Below are 20,366 nucleotides of genomic sequence, written 5' to 3'. Positions count from 1 at the left end.
TGCTAAATATGAGAGTCCTTCAGTAACCTTGGCTATCCAGCATAGATTAGGCGCATAAATAAAGAGTAGTCTTTCTACGAGAGGACTTTTATATCTGTCCTTGATGCAGCTTGCCTTCCTAAGAGGCTGAGATGCTGGAGGATTGAGCTGCTTTCTAATTCTACAGGGCCTTCTGATATTCATCACGGCTGTGATTGTTAATGAGTATGTCAGATGAGAGTATGCTCTTCTGAAGGGAAGCGGAAACATTAGAAAGAGGAAATTTAAAGCGATAGTGCACCCAAAAATCCAAATTCTCTCATTAATTACTCTAATGCCGTTCCAAAACCCGTAAGACCTACGTTCATCTTTGGAACACAAATTAAGATATTTATGATGAAATCTGAAGAGCTTTCTGACCCTGCATAGAGCGCAGTGCAACTGAAACTTTCAAGGTCCAGAAACAGAGTTAGGACATCGTTAAAATCGTCCATACTAACTCCTCAGTATGAGTTAAAGAAATATCATCAAGGATATGAGCAAATGTTCAGTTTTCTGTCCTCTCTTCACAAAGGAACAGTTCACCCAGCAATGAAAATGTGACCGTGGACCACAAAATCAGTAATGAGTGTCAATTAAAAATACATTTAGTTAAAAGTTTAGATTTATCTGAAAGCAGAATAAATAAGCTTTTCATTGTTGTATGTTGTTAGGATAGGACATTTATTTGGCCGAGATATTGAAAATCTGGAATCTGAGGGTGCAATAAAAATCTAAATTCTGAAAAGAATTTGCCTTTAAAGTTGTCAAAATTGACGGATGAACTATTCCTTTAAAAACACTGTTGCGAACTGGAATCGAACTAGAGTTTTTTTTTTCTCATCTCAGCTTGGCTCAACGTGCCAGAAGACTTGCACTAATTGCTAGTGCCTCAGAAAGCCACACATTGCAGTCTTCCTTTTGGTTTGACTCGGTTAGGAGGATAAACATTTGTCTTAATTTTCATACTTTATATTTTCATTATTAATCTGTAAATCTGCTCCATTCTGGAGTGGAGACGGATGGTCAATACTTCACACACAGACACTACTTGAGTCAGCACAAATCTCAGCATGATGCATTATTCTTGGATGGCTAGTTATACTCTCTCTCTCTCTCTCTGTGTGTGTGTGTGTGTGCGCTTCAGGCTCAGCTGGTGGACCTGCGGTCAGAGCTGACAGATGTCCAGGCTGAGAAGACTGTGGTGGAGAAGGAGGTTCACGAACAGCTTCTTCAGCTCCATGCCATGCAGCTCAAACTCCAAGCCAAAGGCGGACAGGCGGTCGACTCGGACTCCATCAAGGACAGGATGGTGGGCACAGTACCAGATTCCTAGGTTTAAATCTAGATGAGTTAAAGAAAACTGGCTCGTAGGACACCTAGTTTAATATTTTAGCATTAAGGCCACTTGGATCTTCAACTCATTATGTGGTCAAAAGTATGTAGACAGAACATCTCATTCCAAAACTATCATAATTAATGTGGATTATAATGGCCTTCACTCCTTTGGGAAATCTTTTCATTCGATGTGACGCTGAAAGTGTCAGGCCTAGAAGTGATGTTAGACTAACTAGTTGAGTGGGATATCGATCAGGCTGATCAAGTTATTCCAGACCCATCTAAAAAGGATTGCTAGACGAATCAGCAGCCTGCTTTGCATGCAGGACTTTTGCCATGGCATTTAGCAAACAAATCATAGACTATCATTGTGTGCTTTAGGTTTAGTCTTCCTTTCTCTGGAACTTTGATTCCAAGAGAAAACCCTATGTGTGAATTCATGTTACACAGTATGCGAATATTAGATAAGCAAAAACTGTTTTCTTGTTACAACCAACAACCATTCACCAAGATTTTGTCTAAAGAAATTACAAATAAACCTTAAAAGCTAACCTAACTGAATGAAAAATGATTATGAAATATTGCGAATTGAAAAACCATATTAATTTAGAGATTTGAGGATATTAATTTAGCTATAGATTACATTTAAAAGTGTTATTAAGTTACTCGCGTTTTTAAGTATTAAATTTAGTGCTTGGTAATGGAAAAGATAATTGAAATGTAAAAATGGTAAAATGAACATGCACAATTGAATATCCAATATCAAGTATCAATATCAACATTTGGGGTTGGTAAGATTTCTAAAAGCGAAGTCTCTTATGCTCACCAAGTCTGAATTTATTGGCTTAAAATACAGAAAAAAAAGTAATAAAATATTATAAATATAATAGACGGTTTCATCGGGCGCACGCACCTGTACCTAAGTTAACTTCCGGTCTGTGTTGTGTATATCGGTCTGGCTGCGTGCCATCTACAACGCAGTTAAAGCCAAGGTGATGAGTAGACTGAAGTTGGTCTCAGGTGGCTGTGCTGCGGGATGTGTTTCCCATACATTTATTTATTTTTGGAGACTCGCCACAATTTCAAAACTGATCGATTTTCAAAAAGGCTTCGTTAAATAAACACGAGTAACGTAACGTTACGTAACGTACTGCACGTTTAATAATAATAATTCCTTACATTTATGTTTAAATATCAAAACGAGGCATGGGTGTTTTTATATCGCTGTATTTCTGAAGTAAGACTTGCATGTTATATGCCTGATAAAGCAGCGTGTGAGCGTACCATCTCTGCTTTGTTTACAGCTGTTACTGGGGAAACCTCTATTTCTCGCGCTTTATGTCTATGCTTTAAAACATCTACTGTTGGCAAATAATGAATTGCATTTTCATTAAGTCCGCCTGATCCACACAGAAAACACATTTTGTTTGTTATCAAAAAAATATCTACTCTAGAGGGACTCGGCTGTTGTTATTGATTCTATTTGGAGTCTACCGGAAGTTAAGTTAGGTCCACAAAAGCGCTCACGCGCATTAACGTTTGTTTATGTTGATGCCGTTGAAACCGTCTATAGCAATTTAAAATAACATTTTTCTACTTTAATGTTTTAAAATCTAATTTATTCCTATGATGCAAAGATGAATTTTCAACATCATCATCATTCATATTAGAAAATCAAATGATCAAAACGTGATGATATGATGCATTTTGTTTTGGGAATATTTGTTGAATAAATAGTTAAATAGTTAAAAAGAATAGCTTTTATTTGAAATACTTTTTTTATTTGAAATACGTTACTTTTGATTAATTTATTGTGTATTTATAAAAGTATTAAGTTATCTTACTGACCCCAAACGTTTGACTGGCATTTTATGTTTATATATATATATATATATATATACACACACACACACACACACACACAGTGAGTGTTGAAGCTGCAGTGCCATCACTCCTTGACTTTTTCACTTCACTGTAGCATCAGTTAGAGGAGTCGATGGCACAAATCTGACAAGCCGACTACAGAGATTACATGGCTGTATGCTTCAGTTTATCCAGCCATCATTAAAGAGGTGACTGCAATAGCTCAGTCCACTAATTAGTATGTGTGTCTACATACTTTTGACTGTGTAGCATAGCTGTGACATTTGATGGTGTCGTAATAGCAGTATCTTTGTATAATTAGCTGTAATAAACACTAACAGGCTCTGGTTGGGTTGGCACTCTGCTCTGTGTCTTCCTGACTTAACCTAATGATGTAAGGATGAGCGTTGATGCGTCTGTAACTGTCCTTTCTGTTTAACCCTGTCTCCCTAACCTCTGACCCTCTTTTTTTCTTCTCAATCTTAAGCCTGTTCCCTCAGTGGAGGACAAGGTAAGTTTTGCATTGTTTTGAGTCTGTGTGTGTCCTGTCTAACTCCACTTTTTCCCTCTGTTAATGCTGCTGCTGTCTGTTTTAACCATCCCTAGTAAAGAACTATGCTCTTTTTGTGTACTAGTAGATTAACTGCTAGAGGTGAGTGATATATTGGTAGCCGATACATTATTAATTGAAAAATTGACCCAGCTGTTGGGGTTATAATGAAAAAGCAAAAGAATCTGTATCGGCCACCACATGCTCTCAAGGTGTGGTCATTTACTGGTGTTGCGTGAAATTTCTGGGCTATATCCAGTATTTTAAATCAGCAGAGTTTTGCATGAGAATGAAACTGTTCCTTCACAGATATTGCTCAAATTCATCACATTGACAAGAGAAAGCTGCTTTGTTTGAAAATGACTCACTAAAATTTGAAAAAAAAGCCTTTTATGTCTGTGAAATTTCACCAAAATATCGCTAACGTGACCGCAGCTTTAATCATTCATACAAGCCGATCGATATCAGCCCTGAAGTTCAATGCTGGTACATAGCTAAAGCTAGATGTGTCTTTTTTCCACTCCAGGGGTTGTAACAAATGAAGAGATGCCATTTAAGTGGCTTAATTTCACACTACTGGTAATCTAGTAGAAGAGGTGGGCGATAGGACCAAAATCTTATATCACAATACGAGTCATTTTATTTTACGATAATGATACACATATCATGATATAGTTCTTTTTGATTTAAATAAGGACTTTATGATATAAAAAAAGTTTGATACCATAGAAATTTCAGAATTGTTGATTGTCATTATGACTATAATACACGCCTAAGAAAAACAAACAACCACAAACTCACTGATAACAAGCGTTTAAATAAGTAATTAGTCAATAGGACGACAAAATTCCAGTAGAACAAATAAAGAAAATCTACATATATTGTGTAAAGAAATCAAATGTATAAAAACTGCATATTCTTCACTGTGTAAATTAAATATATTTATTCTTATTAAAGTTAGGAAAGTTATTAAGTCTAGAGCAGTGAGAGATTTTCTCTCTTTTGTTGTTTGATTAACATAAGCAGAAATATTAGACTGCGGTCACTTTAAGAGCAACCCGGATCCAATATACTGCTACACGCATTTTCTTTCTCAGGTTTTTTACTTTCACGTACGATCTATATTATTGTGTATGAGAATAATTGCAAAAAATGTCATTTTGACAAATACAAGTGTGTGTATTTAAGCGTTCAATGTGACAAAAGCGGCCAAAATACATCCCCCGCTGCATGATCGCAGTCTTTACATGCACGTGTAATGAATATAGCGAAATGAGTTATAAAATCACTTGTTTTAAAACCGCAATGCTTGAAAATATGCTCAAATGGTAACTGTTTTCTTGACCATGTGGCACATTAATGTTGTGTGAGCGTGTTACCGCGATAGAGACGATAGTTCAAAATCTCCACCTTCTTCTTGACAAATTTAAACTGATAATCATGTCCATCGGTATAACGCCCACCCCCAACTTGTAGTAATTGTGATGTTAAATCTACATTTGTTACAATTCTGTAGTATATGTGCACACATTTAGTGGTATGTTTAAGCTAGAGTGGTTGTTTGTCTTGTGATCTCACTTTACTTGTCATATGCACTGTTGTGAAGCTGTATTTTTTGTGATGATGCAGGTTTTCTGTTTCTAGTCCTATTGGGCAGCAGCCTGTTAATGACAGAGATTTAATGTGACCTGTTATTAACAGACTTGTATTAGTATGCACACATGGTCAGAGGATTGGCGCACAACTGCTCACCTCGTCTTTGTTTGATTACATGTCACAGGAGAAGGAACTGGAGGCCAGTAAGAAAGAGAAAGTGAAGGAGGCCAAGTTGGAGGCAGAGGTGAAGATGTTGAAGAAAGAGAACGAGGCCCTCCGCAGGCACATTGCAGTACTACAGGCCGAGGTGTACGGAGCCAGACTGGCAGCCAAGTATCTGGACAAAGAGCTGGCTGGGAGGTAAGAGACAGCATTATTCTTCTGTTCTTAATGACCATTATGTGGGTTTCATGTGGCGATTTCATCCACACAAAGAGTCAAGACTGGCACAGAGTTCTGGGTTTCAGTATAAACCAGAATACTCTTTTCAATGTGTTCAGGGTGCAACAGATCCAGCTGCTCGGGCGAGACATGAAAGGACCAGCTCATGACAAGCTGTGGAACCAGCTTGAAGCTGAGATTCACCTGCACCGCCACAAAACAGTGATCCGAGCCTGCAGGGGGCGCAACGATCCCAAAAAACCCTTGCCATCCCCCGTGGGGCATGTAAGATGGCACATTCAGTTCATTTACTTCTTAAACACTTGGGAAAACTGCAAACAGAAGGCATACTAATTTCCTTGAGAGATATCAGAGTAAAACCAGAGAATGATATTGAAATTTCACCCCAAAATCAGAAGTTAAAAATGTAATTTCTTATATCTGCTGTTTATTTATTTAACTAAAAGTAAACTCATAATTCATTACTTCAAATAAAACTACATTACATTTTTTTTTTTTTGCAAAAATAGTTTATATAATTAACGTTTTTTTTCAGTTTTAAGTACTAAAATAACTTAAAATTACAAAAAACTTAAATTTAAATATAAAAATACAAAATATAGTAGTTCATTAATGAAACTAAAATAATTATATTAAGATTTAAACAACTAAAAGTTTAATTAAATGTTAACCCCCATTAAGATTTGTTCTGCACTGACATTTAAGAATGAAAAAAAATAAAATATTTAAATTTCCATATTTACTTGTTTATATATTTATATAAAATATATTTTAAATATAAATGTAAGATTTTTTATATATTTTACAATTCATATGGACTTAAATATTAGTCTTTAAAATGTTGTTTTAATATATTTTACATATATTTAATATACCATATAATGCCAGTCACAAGAATGAGATTTTTCCACAGTACAGCTGGCCACTATAAATATGAAAATAATGTCACAATATAAATAGTATAATATTATAAACAATATAATACGCTATGACACAAGCTTAATTATTTAAATGCACTATAAATAAATATATAAATAAATATAGTAGTTTATTTGATATTGTGGTGAACTACGACCATTTGCCTGTGATTCACCCTTGATTATGTCTTCTCTACCTTAACCTCTGAAGAACACAGATTCTCTGAAAAAGACTCAGGGAGTTGGCCCTATACGCAAAGTGGTTTTGACCAAAGAAGATCATGAAGGACTTGGCATCTCTATTACTGTGAGTTCAACCCTTGATTTTATACGCAGGCTAATTCATCTGGTTTCAATGGATGAATCACTGTATGTTCCAAGATCAAAGTCCTGATTTGATGTTTGCATTGGAATTATTACAGGGCGGGAAAGAGCACGGCGTTCCCATCCTCATCTCTGAAATCCACCCCACTCAGCCTGCAGAGCGCTGCGGAGGACTGCATGTGGGAGATGCCATCTTAGCAGTCAACAACATCAACCTGAGGGATGCAAAGCACAAAGAGGCCGTCACCATCCTCTCACAGCAGGTGAGGGACACGCACGGGGCTGTCAGATCAGGGCTTAGCATGTGTGACCTAGAACTTCTTATTAGAAGCATGTTTCAATCCCATTCTAACACCTGCAGAAAACCTCCCAAAGGTTAAGATACCCTTAAATTAGGCTTGTGAGGTGTAATGAATAACGGTTTGAAGAGAACATACCTGTTAATGGAATTGTTCAGTCAAAAATTGTCATTTCTTCACTATCATGTCGATCCAAACCCATCTGACTTCTTTTCTGTTGAACACAAAAGGTGGGCGCTCTTTTCAGTTTAATAAAAGCAAATAAGGACTTGGGTCTGTCAGGATCTGAAATGACAAAAAATGCATCATAGATGAACCCAAAGTGGTTTATGTGACTCATGAGCAAATCTTCTGAAGTCATATAATAGGGCTGTCAAAACTGCTGAAAAACTAAATTCGAATTTTGCACTTAAATATTATCTGTATTCGAATTATATTCGAATTTAAAAGGCATAATTTCAGTTAGGGGGAAAAATACTTTTGGTTTCAGTTTTGATGTAAACAAGATCTTCTCTGAATTGATGTTGTCTTTTTCCGCAATATTTTAAATGAGCAAAGCAGCATCACTGCATCTAGTGTGTTTAAATGGAAAGGCTAACAAAAACATTTAAAAAATCTTCATCGCATTTCGTGTGCCACTGACAAGGCTGCCTGGCGCACGCCTAAAAACATTGCATCTGAATGTGGATTTTTATTTAAAATTTGATGAATATTCGAAATTCGAATTTTAATTAGACAGCCCTATCATACAACAGCTCTGTGTGAGCAAACAAAGGTTATATTTACTCCACATAACAAACAGGACTGACATCTATACACACACACCCACACCTCTTTTTCACCTTTTTTGTTGTTGTTGTTGTTGTTCTGCAGCGGGGAGAAATTGAGTTCGAGGTGGTTTACGTGGCTCCAGAGGTGGACTCTGACGATGAGAACGTGGAGTATGAAGATGACAGCGGACACCGCTACCGTCTGTACCTGGACGAGCTGGAGGAGGGATCAGGAGCCAGTCACAGTAATGGCACGGACCCCGCTTCCCTACAAGGCAAGTGCACTGATGAATTCATTCTCTTCCAATCAAAGAGTAGTTTTAACAGCATTTATTAATCTGTGCAAACTTGTTCATTCTTTATTTGTTCATAATATATTAATATTGCATTGTAATTTATTTAATAAATTTTGTTATTTATATTTGATGCTAAGGCAGTGAATATGAATAAATAACATAATAAAATAAAAGTAATAAATATGAATATGAATGCATAATCTATGTTAAAAAAAAAAAGTTATAAATATGCCATCAGCTCATGCTATTTTTCATTATCTATTCATGGTTGTTCAGAACACATTATTATTCTATTTTAAATTTTCATTAATTTTATTTTTAATTTTTGATGCAGGCAATAAGACGTAAATATAAATGAATTGATAGATAATATAATAAATAAATAATTATATTAAAGTTAGTTTAAAATGCAACTTGAAACATTATAAATGTGTTCGTAAGAAGTAATATAAAAAAATGGCTATAAACGTATTAGTAAAGTCTAATACTTGCATCAAATTATCATTAAAAAAAAATCCACACCACTGTTGCAGTTATATCATTAGAGCCTATGCAGCCATTTAATCATAAAAGCCAAAATCTAATGGTTTAAAGAAAAGTGTGAAGTTTATCCAAACCGACTAACTGTTTTCTTCCTCCTTACAGCTGTAGGGAAGCACTTAGTGAACAACAGAACAGAGAATGGAGATACTGCCTTGTCCAGTGAAAGTCTTTCAGATGACAAGACCTCCAAGACCGCTGAGTCTGCAGAGAGTTCCTCCTAGATCTCCAGACTCCAGAAGAGATTAAGACTGCACTTGTAGAATTATGTAACATACCAGATCTTCTTGTTTTATGCCGTTTGGAGAACAGACTGCTTCGACGTCCACTGGAGATGGATGAACCACTGAGAAACACTGAGGGAAGAGGACATACTGTTACTCCGTGGACACAAAGGATTGTTTGCATATGCACGTCACCATCTTGGTCTGTTCTTGTAAAGTAACACTCGAGGGGACAAAATGAATATTTACGTAGATGAGTAAAGTGATGGTATACGAGTTTTGATTCTTGACTTCCTCTTTTGTGTAACGCTCTGTTGTAGAGCTGAAAATGAGCTCAAATGTAGGGCTTTTACTTAATGATTCACACTTCTTCTACCGAAGCAGATGGATATAGTAATGAGTTACTGTTTGCTCAAAATGTATGCACGTTGTTTTTACTGTAACTTCTCTGTTTTAGCTTAGTGTGATCCTGTTATGCTCCAAAAAACGGGCCACGGGATGATGCTACTTCCTGTTTTGCACACAGGGTGGTCAGTAGGTGACGGGGACAGAAATAGAAATGACACGGCGTGATTTACTAACAGTGCACAGTTCAAGAACAGAAGTGGAGAAGTGCCATTTAGTTGATCTAGAATTAATTTTGGGGTGAAGAGATATCCAGGTCACATTTTACCTTATATAAATACAATATATATATTTTTTTCTTTTTTTACTTTTCTGTGGCATTATTTGTAAAATACCCCTGACACACACACACACACACACCAAAAATCATTGTAATGATAATTTGTTTTGTATTTCAAGTTAAGGACAAACATTACTCAAATTAACAGTGACACTTACTTTTTCAATATTTATTTCAACTAAAAAAATGTATACACATCCACACAATTTAATTTTAATAGAAATTTTAAATACTGAAAAGTGAAATGTTACAGGTTAGTGTGCTTATTTTTATTTCTCATCAAAATTATGGCACAATGCAAAATATTAACAATAATAATTAATGGTACTAAATTAAACAATTTTCTATATCAAAAAATATATTTTCAGGACAATTACACAAAATTCCAAAAAAAATATAATCTCTTTTTTTTTTTTTTTTTTTTTTGCACAAAATCCTCATAATTGCAGCATGCTATTTTATATTTAAATACATTCATTACAAAAATAAATGTTACTGGCAATTGAATAATAAATACAAACAAATACTATTTTTCATGATAATTATGTCACAATGTAAAAAAATATATAAAGTACCTAAAATTAATTTATCTTTTTATTAATATTATTATTATTATTATTTTTAGGGTGAAATGTGACCAAGACATTTCTTGACAGCTTTCATGATATCCACCCTTATGTATCTGTCAAGGTATTTTTAAACCTCTTTCCTGAACAATGTCCATCTCGTGCCATTGAGCCTACTGTATTAACAGTGTCTTAGGAAAAGATACTGATATTAGCTTATTAGAGAACTTGCATTTTTACACGGCAATGTAGCATAGCGTATTTAATCCAAACAAATTTAGTCTTAACGTTCTGTGAAAAAAAAACAAATGTGTACAGAAATTTAGGACGGTGATTCTCATCGACTACCTTGCCCAGTTCAGTCTCTGTAGAGTCAGCTGTAGTGCCTCAAAATCTGTGAATTGTAAGATCACTACTGTATTGATCACCAGAAGAGGTTCCTATAATCATCAGTGTTGCTTTACTACCGTTGAGTTATTTAACATATCACTTTTCTCTCAACTTTTAGCATTTTCAGAAAGGTGTTTATCACATTATTGTTATTTAATGCTCCAGTCTGTATGTCTCTACATTGATTACGCTATATTTAAATGAAACATTTGGGCTGCATAGCAATAAAACATCCCCTAAACAATTGCTTTACCCTGCTGAAAGAAATAAACAGCTTGGTGGTTAGCGATTAGACTGGTTTAAGCAGGTTTTTCATCAGGTAAGCATAGCTTGAGTGGTAAATATGAAATATTCATAGGTTATTTGCTTATATCACACACTTATCTGCTATTTAACACCCCACTGTAATTATCACAGGTGTTTGTAGATCTTAGATGAGGACAGTCGGGACAATCAGCTCCTTTGACCAGAAGGTCTTCTCTTTGCAGTATATGGTTCAGTGGACTGTTGTTGCTTATATTTTCTTGTTACTGATTCATCTAGGAGATGATTTGTGAGATGAAATGCTTCCCACACTGCCAGTGCATGGCACCGCACAGATGCAACTTTAACGTGGAGGAACATATTTCCTTTTTAAAGCCAATTAATTTTTTTACTTTTCCTTCTTGTTTGTGATTTATTCTTCTGTTAACTCTGTTTTTCCAGTGTCATAGGATTTGTCATAGGGAGATTGGGAATAAATGTTCCACCTGTAGTTACTGTATGACATGAAATATTTCAATAAACTTAAATTTATTTGCCCGGAGCACCGTGTTTTGTTGTGGTGTTGATAAAAATGTTTTACTATAGTTTAACATGTTTCACATGCGTCACATAACAAATACTACAAAACATACAATATACAAACTCGATTCCAAAAAAGTTGGGACACTGTACAAATTTTGAGTAAAAAGGAATGGAATTATTTACAACTCTCACACATTTATATTTTATTCACTTTTATTCATTTTGAAATGTCATGCCAAATACTGGCTCATTTTGGATTTCATGAGAGCTACACATTCCAAAAAAGTTGGGACAGGTAGCAATAAGAGGCCAGAAAAGTTAAATGTACATATAAGGAACAGCTGCAGGACCAATTTGGAACTTATTAGATCCATTGGCAACATGATTGGGTATAAAAAGAGCCTCTCAGAGTGGCAGTGTCTCTCAGAAGTCAAGATGGGCAGAGGATCACCAATTCCTCCAATGCTGCTCTGAAAAATAGTGGAGCAATATCAGAAAGGAGTTTCTCAGAGCAAAATTGCAAAGAGTTTGAAGTTATCATCATCTACAGCTCATAATATCATCCAAAGATTCAGAGAATCTGGAACAATCTCTGTGTTTAAGGATAAAGCCCGGAAAACCATACTGGATGCCTGTGCTCTTCAGGCACTGTATCACATACAGGAATGCTACTGTAATGGAAATCACAACATGGGCTCAGGAATCCTTCCAGAAAACATTGTCGGTAAACACAATCCAGGCATTTTCTCTGGGGCACGGCTTATTTAAAATGGAATGTGGCACAGAGGAAAACGGTTCTGTGGTCTGACAAATCAAAATTTGAAGTTCTTTTTGGAAAACTGGGACACCATGCCATCCGGACTAAAGAGGACAAGGACAACTCAAGTTGTTATCAGCACTCAGTTCAGAAGCCTGCATCTCTGATGGTATGGAGATGCGTGTGTTCATGTGGCACAGGCAGCTTACACATCTGGAAAGGACCCATCATTGCTAAAAGGTATATCCAAGTTCTAGAACAACATATGCTCCCATTCAGATGTCTTTACTTGTTACATACTGTTACATTCCTGATCACTGTCCCACAGAGACACCTCATGTGTGACATCCTGCTTGCATCAAATACTTACGTAAACATGCTGATTATTCACATTTTTTAAAGCAAAGCGACCATCACAGGACAGGTTGAACAACTGGTGCTTTTAATCAGGGTTTAGAGGAGCACAAACACAGCACTGAGATTTTCATATGCAAAGCACGTCTTCAACACATCAACATGACCAGATCCTCACGGGCATACAGTATCACACATGAACCATCCGCACATCCCCCAAAACATTTCACAGAAATTAAGACCTGTCAGTAATCTTTAACAGGGATTGTCCCTTAAACAGCAGCAACTCACAGATCTTCTTGAAAGGGATATTTTGAACTTATTTCCCACAATTTATAATTTCTTCTCATATTCCATAAAAGAAAGTCATTCATATGGGTTTGTAATTAAATGAGAATGAATAAACAATTGCTGAGTGAACTATCCCTTTAAATAATCATTGACAGCACAAAGTAACATCTCTCTCTCTTTTTTTTAAAACTAAATATACATTTCAAACCTGTACATACATATGTATACTACTTTAGACAATCCAAATAAAGACAATTTTTAGTCTGTTATTGCTTTAAACAGCCAGTTTTCACCTGGAACAATGGGAACATCTAAAACAACAGAGTGAGCACAACAATATTCAGCATTAAAGAAAGATCAGAAACCTTTGAGATTCAACACGATTGCATACAACAGAATGAGTGATGATGAGAAATTATCCAAAATGTAAGAATACGACCCTTACACTCAATATACGCTGGAAAAAGAGCAGCAGCATTTTGCTTGCATTACAGGATCAAGCTAATTTTGTCGCATCGACAGAGCTTGCTTCCAATGTTAGGCTATATTAATGGTGTTTTCACGTCATTTCATTTGGTTTGACTGGTGTAGGGACATGAACACAGAATGGTTCTTGGTCCTAAAGGAGACGGACCAAAGTAACTGCTCAGGAACTTGTGTTACTCCAGTTCCAAAACATCCCCTTCTTCCAACAGGAGATCTTTTGATCTGCTTCTAAAATATGTTTTTTTGTCCATAGTCCATAGATTTTCAACCAGTTTTGTATTGTTAAAAATGTCAGTAGTATATCAAAATGAACAACTTATAGTCTTTCCATGTTATCTGCAACCCAAATACATCAGTTTATGTCAAAAGTCTGTAAGATTATGCGAAACACATCACCTGGCAATTAAACGTCTTTTTGCTGGCAAATTAATGGAGAAAGAGTATAGATTGTGCATATACATATTACTAATGACGCCAAAAAATCTGGTTGAAAAATCAGTGAAACTGCCCTTTATGGATGTTCAAAGCAGAGTCTGATGGTCATATTGTAGAATACATGAAAATCTGGCTCGCATTTACAGTTTGTGTCCATAGGGAAAGAACGTGGAAAAAAACAGGACAATTGAATCAAAATCATGATATGTCTGGACAAAATACATCATATATACATTTTTTTTTTTTGTTAAATTACACAAAGTGTTGGCATCTGGCAGCCTCCGCAAAAATGCAGAAACAAGCTGTCCCTCATGCACAAATAAGTTAAAGAGACTGGAGGTGTTTTGTTGAGTCAGGTAAATCAGGCACATCACAGAGCGGTTCTTCTCAGCTTCCTTCAGAGCTGCTGCCCTCTGGGTCCGGTCTGAGTCCGGAGAAAGGCAGTCTGACGCAGTCTCTGGGAGTGGAATAGCACTGTTGAACTGGGGATTTAATCTGAGGTCTCTGGTACTCCGAGCAACTCCCGTTCTGCACAACGGGTTTCAGGATTTTAGGGCTGTCATAGATGTCCTCTGGGTAATTCCCCCTGTCTGTTGCAATGTGGGGCGTCCGATTGCTCCCTGCAAGCCCTCCGATCACTGTCCTACAGTTGCTGCCCTCCACTGCTCGAAATGACGGGCTTTTGTTTAGTACCACGCCTGGGACGCAGTAGCTGGGATCCAGGAGGAAGGGATCTTTGCGGAAGGCGTGGCGCTCGATGATGGGCGTGGCATACTCTGGCTCCTGATTGGTCAGTGGCAGGGCATACTGGATGCCCGTCTGCAGGTGGTCGTAGTGAGAAGCAGCCTCGATGTCTTTGTCCTCAGTGTCCATGGGTCTGAACGTCGAGCCTTTGCGGGACACCGTGTCTGTGCCGAGCATGAGAGGCTGCTGGTACTCAGCTGAAGAGAAAGAAAAAGAAAATAGTCACTTAGTTTTTAAAAAAATGCCCCAATCTCTACTGTCAGTGTTACTTTAGCATAGTATTTATTCATATTCTGAATATGATTCGTTTTATATTTTCAGTTTTAAGTTAAAATTTTAAGTTTGAACAATTTTGTGTTATTTTGTAAATTCATTTAGATTTTTTTTATATTTCTATATAGCTTTAATTTATCATTTAGCTTTCATTTTTATGATGATAAATTTTAGTAGTTTTAGTACTACATATTTTGTTAGTAGGCAATTTTTACTATTATTTATAATTAATTATGATTTAAGATCTAATTATTTATATTATTTCAGCTCTATTTTAATTACAGAAAACTATTTTTAATAATTTAAGAAAGGGCATATTATCGTTAACTAAAACTGAAACAAAAAAAAAACATTACTCCAACATTAACTGAAAAAAAAATTAAACATACGAAAATGACAAACATTTCTGAAATAAAATAAGTTTCGGAAATAAAATAATTGAAACTAAAAGCAAAACAAACTATGCAAACATATAACTATACAGACATAAAAAAACAGAAACAGAAAATGTTAAAACAAAATCTATTTCAAAAATAAAAAAATATATTAATTAAATTTAATAATAAAAATATAAATGTAACGCACAAATGATCCTTAAAAAAAAAAAAAAAAAAAAAAAAAAAAAAGTTACACTATTTGATGGTTCATACAGTGAAACTCAATGGAGTCCAATGTCGTTTGAGGGTCAAAATGGTTTAAATATTCTTCAAAAATATCTTCTTTCGTGCTCCAAAGAAGAAATTGTTTATGCCAAGCAAGACTTAAATCTACCTGGCTAACTAAGCAAGCCATGTTCATAGATCTGGGACCATAAACTCTAAAGCCATCAAAAATGAATGACATACAGTACTTTAGTTAATTTTCACGCATGTTCCTGACAGCCTAAAAGAGGAACGACTATCACAGTAATAAAAACCAAAGTTTAGGCAAATAAATTGTTTCAGCATGAATGACTTGAATGACATTTTTTAGTATTTCCTCAAAGGGGCTTCAAGTCAAGCACTGGGCCTGAAATCAGACTGCCTGTAATCTGTCTGATGTCTTGCATCAATAATTACAGCCCTGGAGGAGTGTAGGGGGAAAAGTGCCAATTACATTTTTTCATCTGGCAAGCTTTCAGGCAGTTACAATAATTTTAGAAAGCTGTTTTCCTTCTTCAGCTCACCGAAGGACCATAAATTGCCATACAAGTTGAACCCCTTTATCAGACAATAAAAACTCCCCTCTCTGACTTTTAGTTTAGTTGTAGCCACAAAAATTTAACACTTTGGCTTCAAATCCATATATCCACATGAATACAATATCCTAAAACAAAGCGATAAATCACATCTCTTCTGCGTCAAGTGTCTTTTGTCTGACTATGACAAGCAAACTGTGCTATGAAACATTTTTTTGGTCACTTGGGCTCTATTACCATCTTGGCTTCAGTGTCGAGAAGTATGTATAATTAAACTAAAATCAACCTTTTTTTCAGTTGAAATGCTTGCAGTTAAAATGTTTTGTTGCTTTGGATTATTATATTAAAATTTGGGGACAGCAATTTGTTGTTTTAATGTTTCTGAAAGAAGTCTTTTACGCTTATCATCAAGTCTACATTTATTTATATTAAAAAGAGTAATAGAGTGTGAAATGTGAAATAATGTGAAATATTATTACAATTTAAAATAACTTTTCTATTTATATATTTAAAAATGTATTAAAGTTTAAAGTTTTAATGTTGAAAACATTTGTGCTGCTTCATATTTTTGTGGAAAAAGTGATATATTTTTCCAGCTGATTCTTTAACACTGGATGGCAAAAATCCCAAATGTCTGGTCAGTCTTTACCTGCCATTGCACTGGTTACCAGGTCCAGCTTCTGGATGGGGTCTTTCTCAGAGCTGTATTTGATGGTGAACTCTGTGGACTGGTGCCTGGCAAATGGCTGTTTTATCTTCCTCCAACAGCCTGTAGACAAGAATCACTCAACTGTCAGCCAGTCAAGATGGTTTATCTGTGTGTGAGTTGAGCAGCTAAGCCTTAGATTATACGTGTCTGAAAGGGCAAACCGCTGTTTTTTTGGAAGAAGGGATATGTCATGAAGACTAAAATATTTTGTGCAGACTTGGGGAATAATAAAGGTAAAAATCAGTCAGATATGGTGAAGTCATGTGTTATTTATCCAAAAGTGTGCATTCTATTATTTTAAGGATTTTATGTGACTCTTAAAATTAATGAAAAAGATTTCCCATTAAATAAACATTTTGTTGTCATTTACTAATTTCATCAATAGAACACAAAACAATATATTTACAAAAATGTTCAAGCAAACAATGAAAAAATGCAGAACAGTGGCACCAAACACAAAATTAAATACAAATGTTAAGCTATCTGATAGCTTTACATGAAAACCAACCAAAAATGATGTCATTATTTATAAATGATAACAAACAATGTTTCACATACAAAACCATCATATGGCTTTAGAAGGACACATTTAAAATGTTAAAAAAGCTTAAATATTCTTCCAAACTGTCTTAGAAAAATATATATATTTTTTTTCATTAAAGCTGCTGTTTTCCACTCAGTTTTATCTTTCTTAAGCCATGTAATAGCTTTGTATATGAAACTGACTTACATTTATAAGTAACTTATTTGGTAACACTTAAAGCCATTATGTATAATGCACTATACAAGTCGATTTAATGCATTAATTATGCCTTGCAATGCACCTTATAATGCATTGTACTCTCTCATGAATAATTGTAACCACAGTTAATACATTAAATTCATTGTCACACCATGCACTGTGAATTCTGTTATAATTATTTACAACATGATAATTTATTACAATGCACATTATTAATAATCACAATCATTATACCCTTTAGTAATTTGAACATTTTTGTAAACATCTTGCGTTGTGTTCCACTGAAGAAACAAGTCATATGTTTATAACAGCTTTGGTTTTGATAATTATTCCTTTAAATGTTCCAACAAGTTCATTAAAAGCGACTGTTTTACCTGTATGTGTCTCCGCAGAGCCATACGTGTTCTCCTTTGTCTTCTTACTAAGGAACAATGAAAAACACCATCGTCAGAGACACAGGTGGCAAAGTCTAGGGTCTCTCACCACCTTCATCATTCTTAAACAACAGAAGAAGCCTAATAATTCCCTTGAAACACTCCATTCATTCATCTTCATTTCCCCACAATCCCCTTGTCCCTGAGCTCTCTCTCAGGGGACTAATGCAGCTGGCACATCTCCTGACACTGACCTTTGACCCTCAACCCCCCTTCATCCCATGCAGCCCTCGATCTCTCCTTTCTTTATGAATCTGCAATGTGTTGCTGAGGAATTACAACAGGCCACACAGGGTTTGCTCGTATCAGTGGCTGTGGTATCTATTAGGGCAGGCTGGGAATCACTGGTGCATGTGCATACGCAATAGTGAGACTGTGTCTGCTGTGTTTGATAACAGGACTAGCAACAAACTGTAGCTGAACTGAGATAAGCTTGCCATGCTTCAATAAATGTTAACATATCAGACTCTACCACCCTCTCACGCCAGACACAACATGGAGAACACAGACAAAACAGTCTTAACTTTCATCCTTTCTTCTTTCAAGTCAACATGAAAATAAAAACTGACCTATTTACTATGCTAATACACAGTGAAGGTTAGGTAATCATTACAGAGGTCTTTTACATCTCGAAAAGGCTTAAAAGTAGGGTAGCAAAAGGACTTCAGGGAAAATATAAACAAATACGGCAACTTCAGAAATGTAATAAAACTGACTTACGTGTATAGCATTTTAACCACACAGATTCCCACAAGGAGCAGGACCACAAGCAGAATGGTTGGCACAAGTATTATGACCAGATTAACTGAAAACAAAAGAAAATTATACGATATTAATGATCACAAAGAAAAACAAAGAAAAAACACTGTTTGCATTTATGTACATGGTCAAGTATTTTTGAACCATTATTGTTATATATAGTTATTATAGTGCGTGTATGTATTAAATCATTTTATTCCATGGTCTGTCTGAATACTGGACTCTGATTGGCTGGCAGGTATGCATTAAAACCATTTAATACAGAGGTGGTTCCAAGTCGGTTTAATCACCGTTCCATATTAATGTGCTGCTTTAATTGATGCACACAAACACACACACACACAAAATTCTGTACAAATATAACAAGTGTTTTGTGTTATCTTAGTGTCAATGATGTACTATTAAAATTATTATTTATATTTTGAATTACATTTAGATTTTATTTTTAGATATTACGGTTTCTTTTTAATTGTAGTTCAAATATTGCAAATTTCGTTAAGTTTTTGAATATGTTTATAGTAATTTATTTTATTTTTGAAAATGAGAAATGTTGCCTTTTCCAGGTCTCCAGAAATATCTGCGTCCACAGAGAGCACAAAATTATGTAGTATACATATCAGACCAGTATGTGGCGCTGTAATTCTGCCACAGAGATACACTAAGAATGGAGAAGACTATGTGCATAAACCTTGTGTGCCGTATACAAATTAACATAGAACAATACATTTATTAATCTGTTACGTGACGTAGCGGTGTCTTACTAGGGGTGAGACGTGGGCTGATAATGTCATCATTTCAGAAAATATATATGCATTCGTGGTCCACATGAAAATGCAAGATCGGCGTTTCCAGATTTATCTACTCTGGGACCCGGTTTCAAAAATATCGGTTTCACTCTCCCAAAACGCCAGATCTGCATGGACGAAATGCTAAACGCGTCTCCATGTGTAATTCACTTTTTATGGTTATAGTTAATGGAATTAAACCCCTGAGGTAGACAACAAAATAAAATGTCTTGAGCTGAAATTTGAATAATAGTAGTAGGGAAATATTTTTGGGTTGTCAGACATTTGTCCAGTACATCTGTAACATAATCTGTAATAATTCATAAGCGATTAGCTTGTGTTTTTAAAATCATACCAAGATCAGCGTGAGAGGCCAGTGGCTTGGTCATGTCCCTGTGAATGGACTGTGTAGGCCGGGCCTCCTGCATCACTGTAGATGAAGAATTCACTGCATAATGAGAAACAGTGGTTTAGTGAACATCTCTAATGAGAGAAATAATGTTGTGAAGCCTTTGTGTCTCAGACATGCACCTGGGATGGGTTTAACGTAAGAACAACCCAGAAGCTGCAATCTCATAGCGATTGTCCGGTGCCACTGTTGAGGTACGACTCGAATGCTTCGTGCTACGATGGAGGGATGGAAGGTGTTGCGTGTTTGGTGGAGGCTGTCAGTATTTCCTTCAAAGATCTGAAATAAAATACAACACTGTATAATCAAACTATTTTTGTCTATACAGTTAAAATAGCTAAATCTATCGATCGCTATAATTTCCTACAATTTTCAGGGGAAAATGTAAACCAAACATATTATAATAATCAATTAAAAAATATATATTATTAATTGTATATATTAGGT

The 20,366-nt window shown here is 35.5% G+C and overlaps 2 protein-coding genes across 4 annotated transcripts in view; one reads left to right on the top strand and one right to left on the bottom strand.

Moving 5' to 3' along the window:
- LOC113120512 (Golgi-associated PDZ and coiled-coil motif-containing protein-like) overlaps positions 1 to 10,205 on the top strand; it is a 13,433-nt gene extending 3,228 nt beyond the window's left edge. Inside the window, exons 2-9 of one of the 2 annotated variants that reach the window (XM_026290380.1) lie at positions 1,166 to 1,330; positions 3,707 to 3,730; positions 5,550 to 5,725; positions 5,866 to 6,031; positions 6,896 to 6,991; positions 7,107 to 7,271; positions 8,181 to 8,352; positions 9,019 to 10,205. In XM_026290380.1, coding sequence (XP_026146165.1) covers positions 1,166 to 1,330; positions 3,707 to 3,730; positions 5,550 to 5,725; positions 5,866 to 6,031; positions 6,896 to 6,991; positions 7,107 to 7,271; positions 8,181 to 8,352; positions 9,019 to 9,137 — 1,083 coding nt within the window. In that variant the 3' untranslated portion in view covers positions 9,138 to 10,205. The remainder of the gene's footprint in view (positions 1 to 1,165; positions 1,331 to 3,706; positions 3,731 to 5,549; positions 5,726 to 5,865; positions 6,032 to 6,895; positions 6,992 to 7,106; positions 7,272 to 8,180; positions 8,353 to 9,018) is intronic. The other variant, XM_026290381.1, reaches the window with a different exon arrangement.
- A 2,541-nt stretch (positions 10,206 to 12,746) lies between these two features.
- The window catches only part of LOC113120502 (discoidin, CUB and LCCL domain-containing protein 1-like), a 34,748-nt gene continuing 27,128 nt past the window's right edge, over positions 12,747 to 20,366 (bottom strand). For both annotated transcript variants that reach the window (XM_026290364.1, XM_026290365.1), the window contains exons 10-15: positions 20,042 to 20,198; positions 19,866 to 19,958; positions 18,687 to 18,771; positions 17,907 to 17,953; positions 16,731 to 16,850; positions 12,747 to 14,828 (exon numbers count right to left, since the gene is read on the bottom strand). In XM_026290364.1, the coding sequence (XP_026146149.1) occupies positions 14,275 to 14,828; positions 16,731 to 16,850; positions 17,907 to 17,953; positions 18,687 to 18,771; positions 19,866 to 19,958; positions 20,042 to 20,198 (1,056 nt within the window). In that variant the 3' untranslated portion in view covers positions 12,747 to 14,274. The remainder of the gene's footprint in view (positions 14,829 to 16,730; positions 16,851 to 17,906; positions 17,954 to 18,686; positions 18,772 to 19,865; positions 19,959 to 20,041; positions 20,199 to 20,366) is intronic.

The sequence above is a fragment of the Carassius auratus genome, chromosome 20 (assembly GCF_003368295.1).
Source record: "Carassius auratus strain Wakin chromosome 20, ASM336829v1, whole genome shotgun sequence".
Taxonomy (NCBI): Eukaryota; Metazoa; Chordata; class Actinopteri; order Cypriniformes; family Cyprinidae; genus Carassius; species Carassius auratus.
This window is presented reverse-complemented; position numbering and strand designations above follow the sequence as displayed.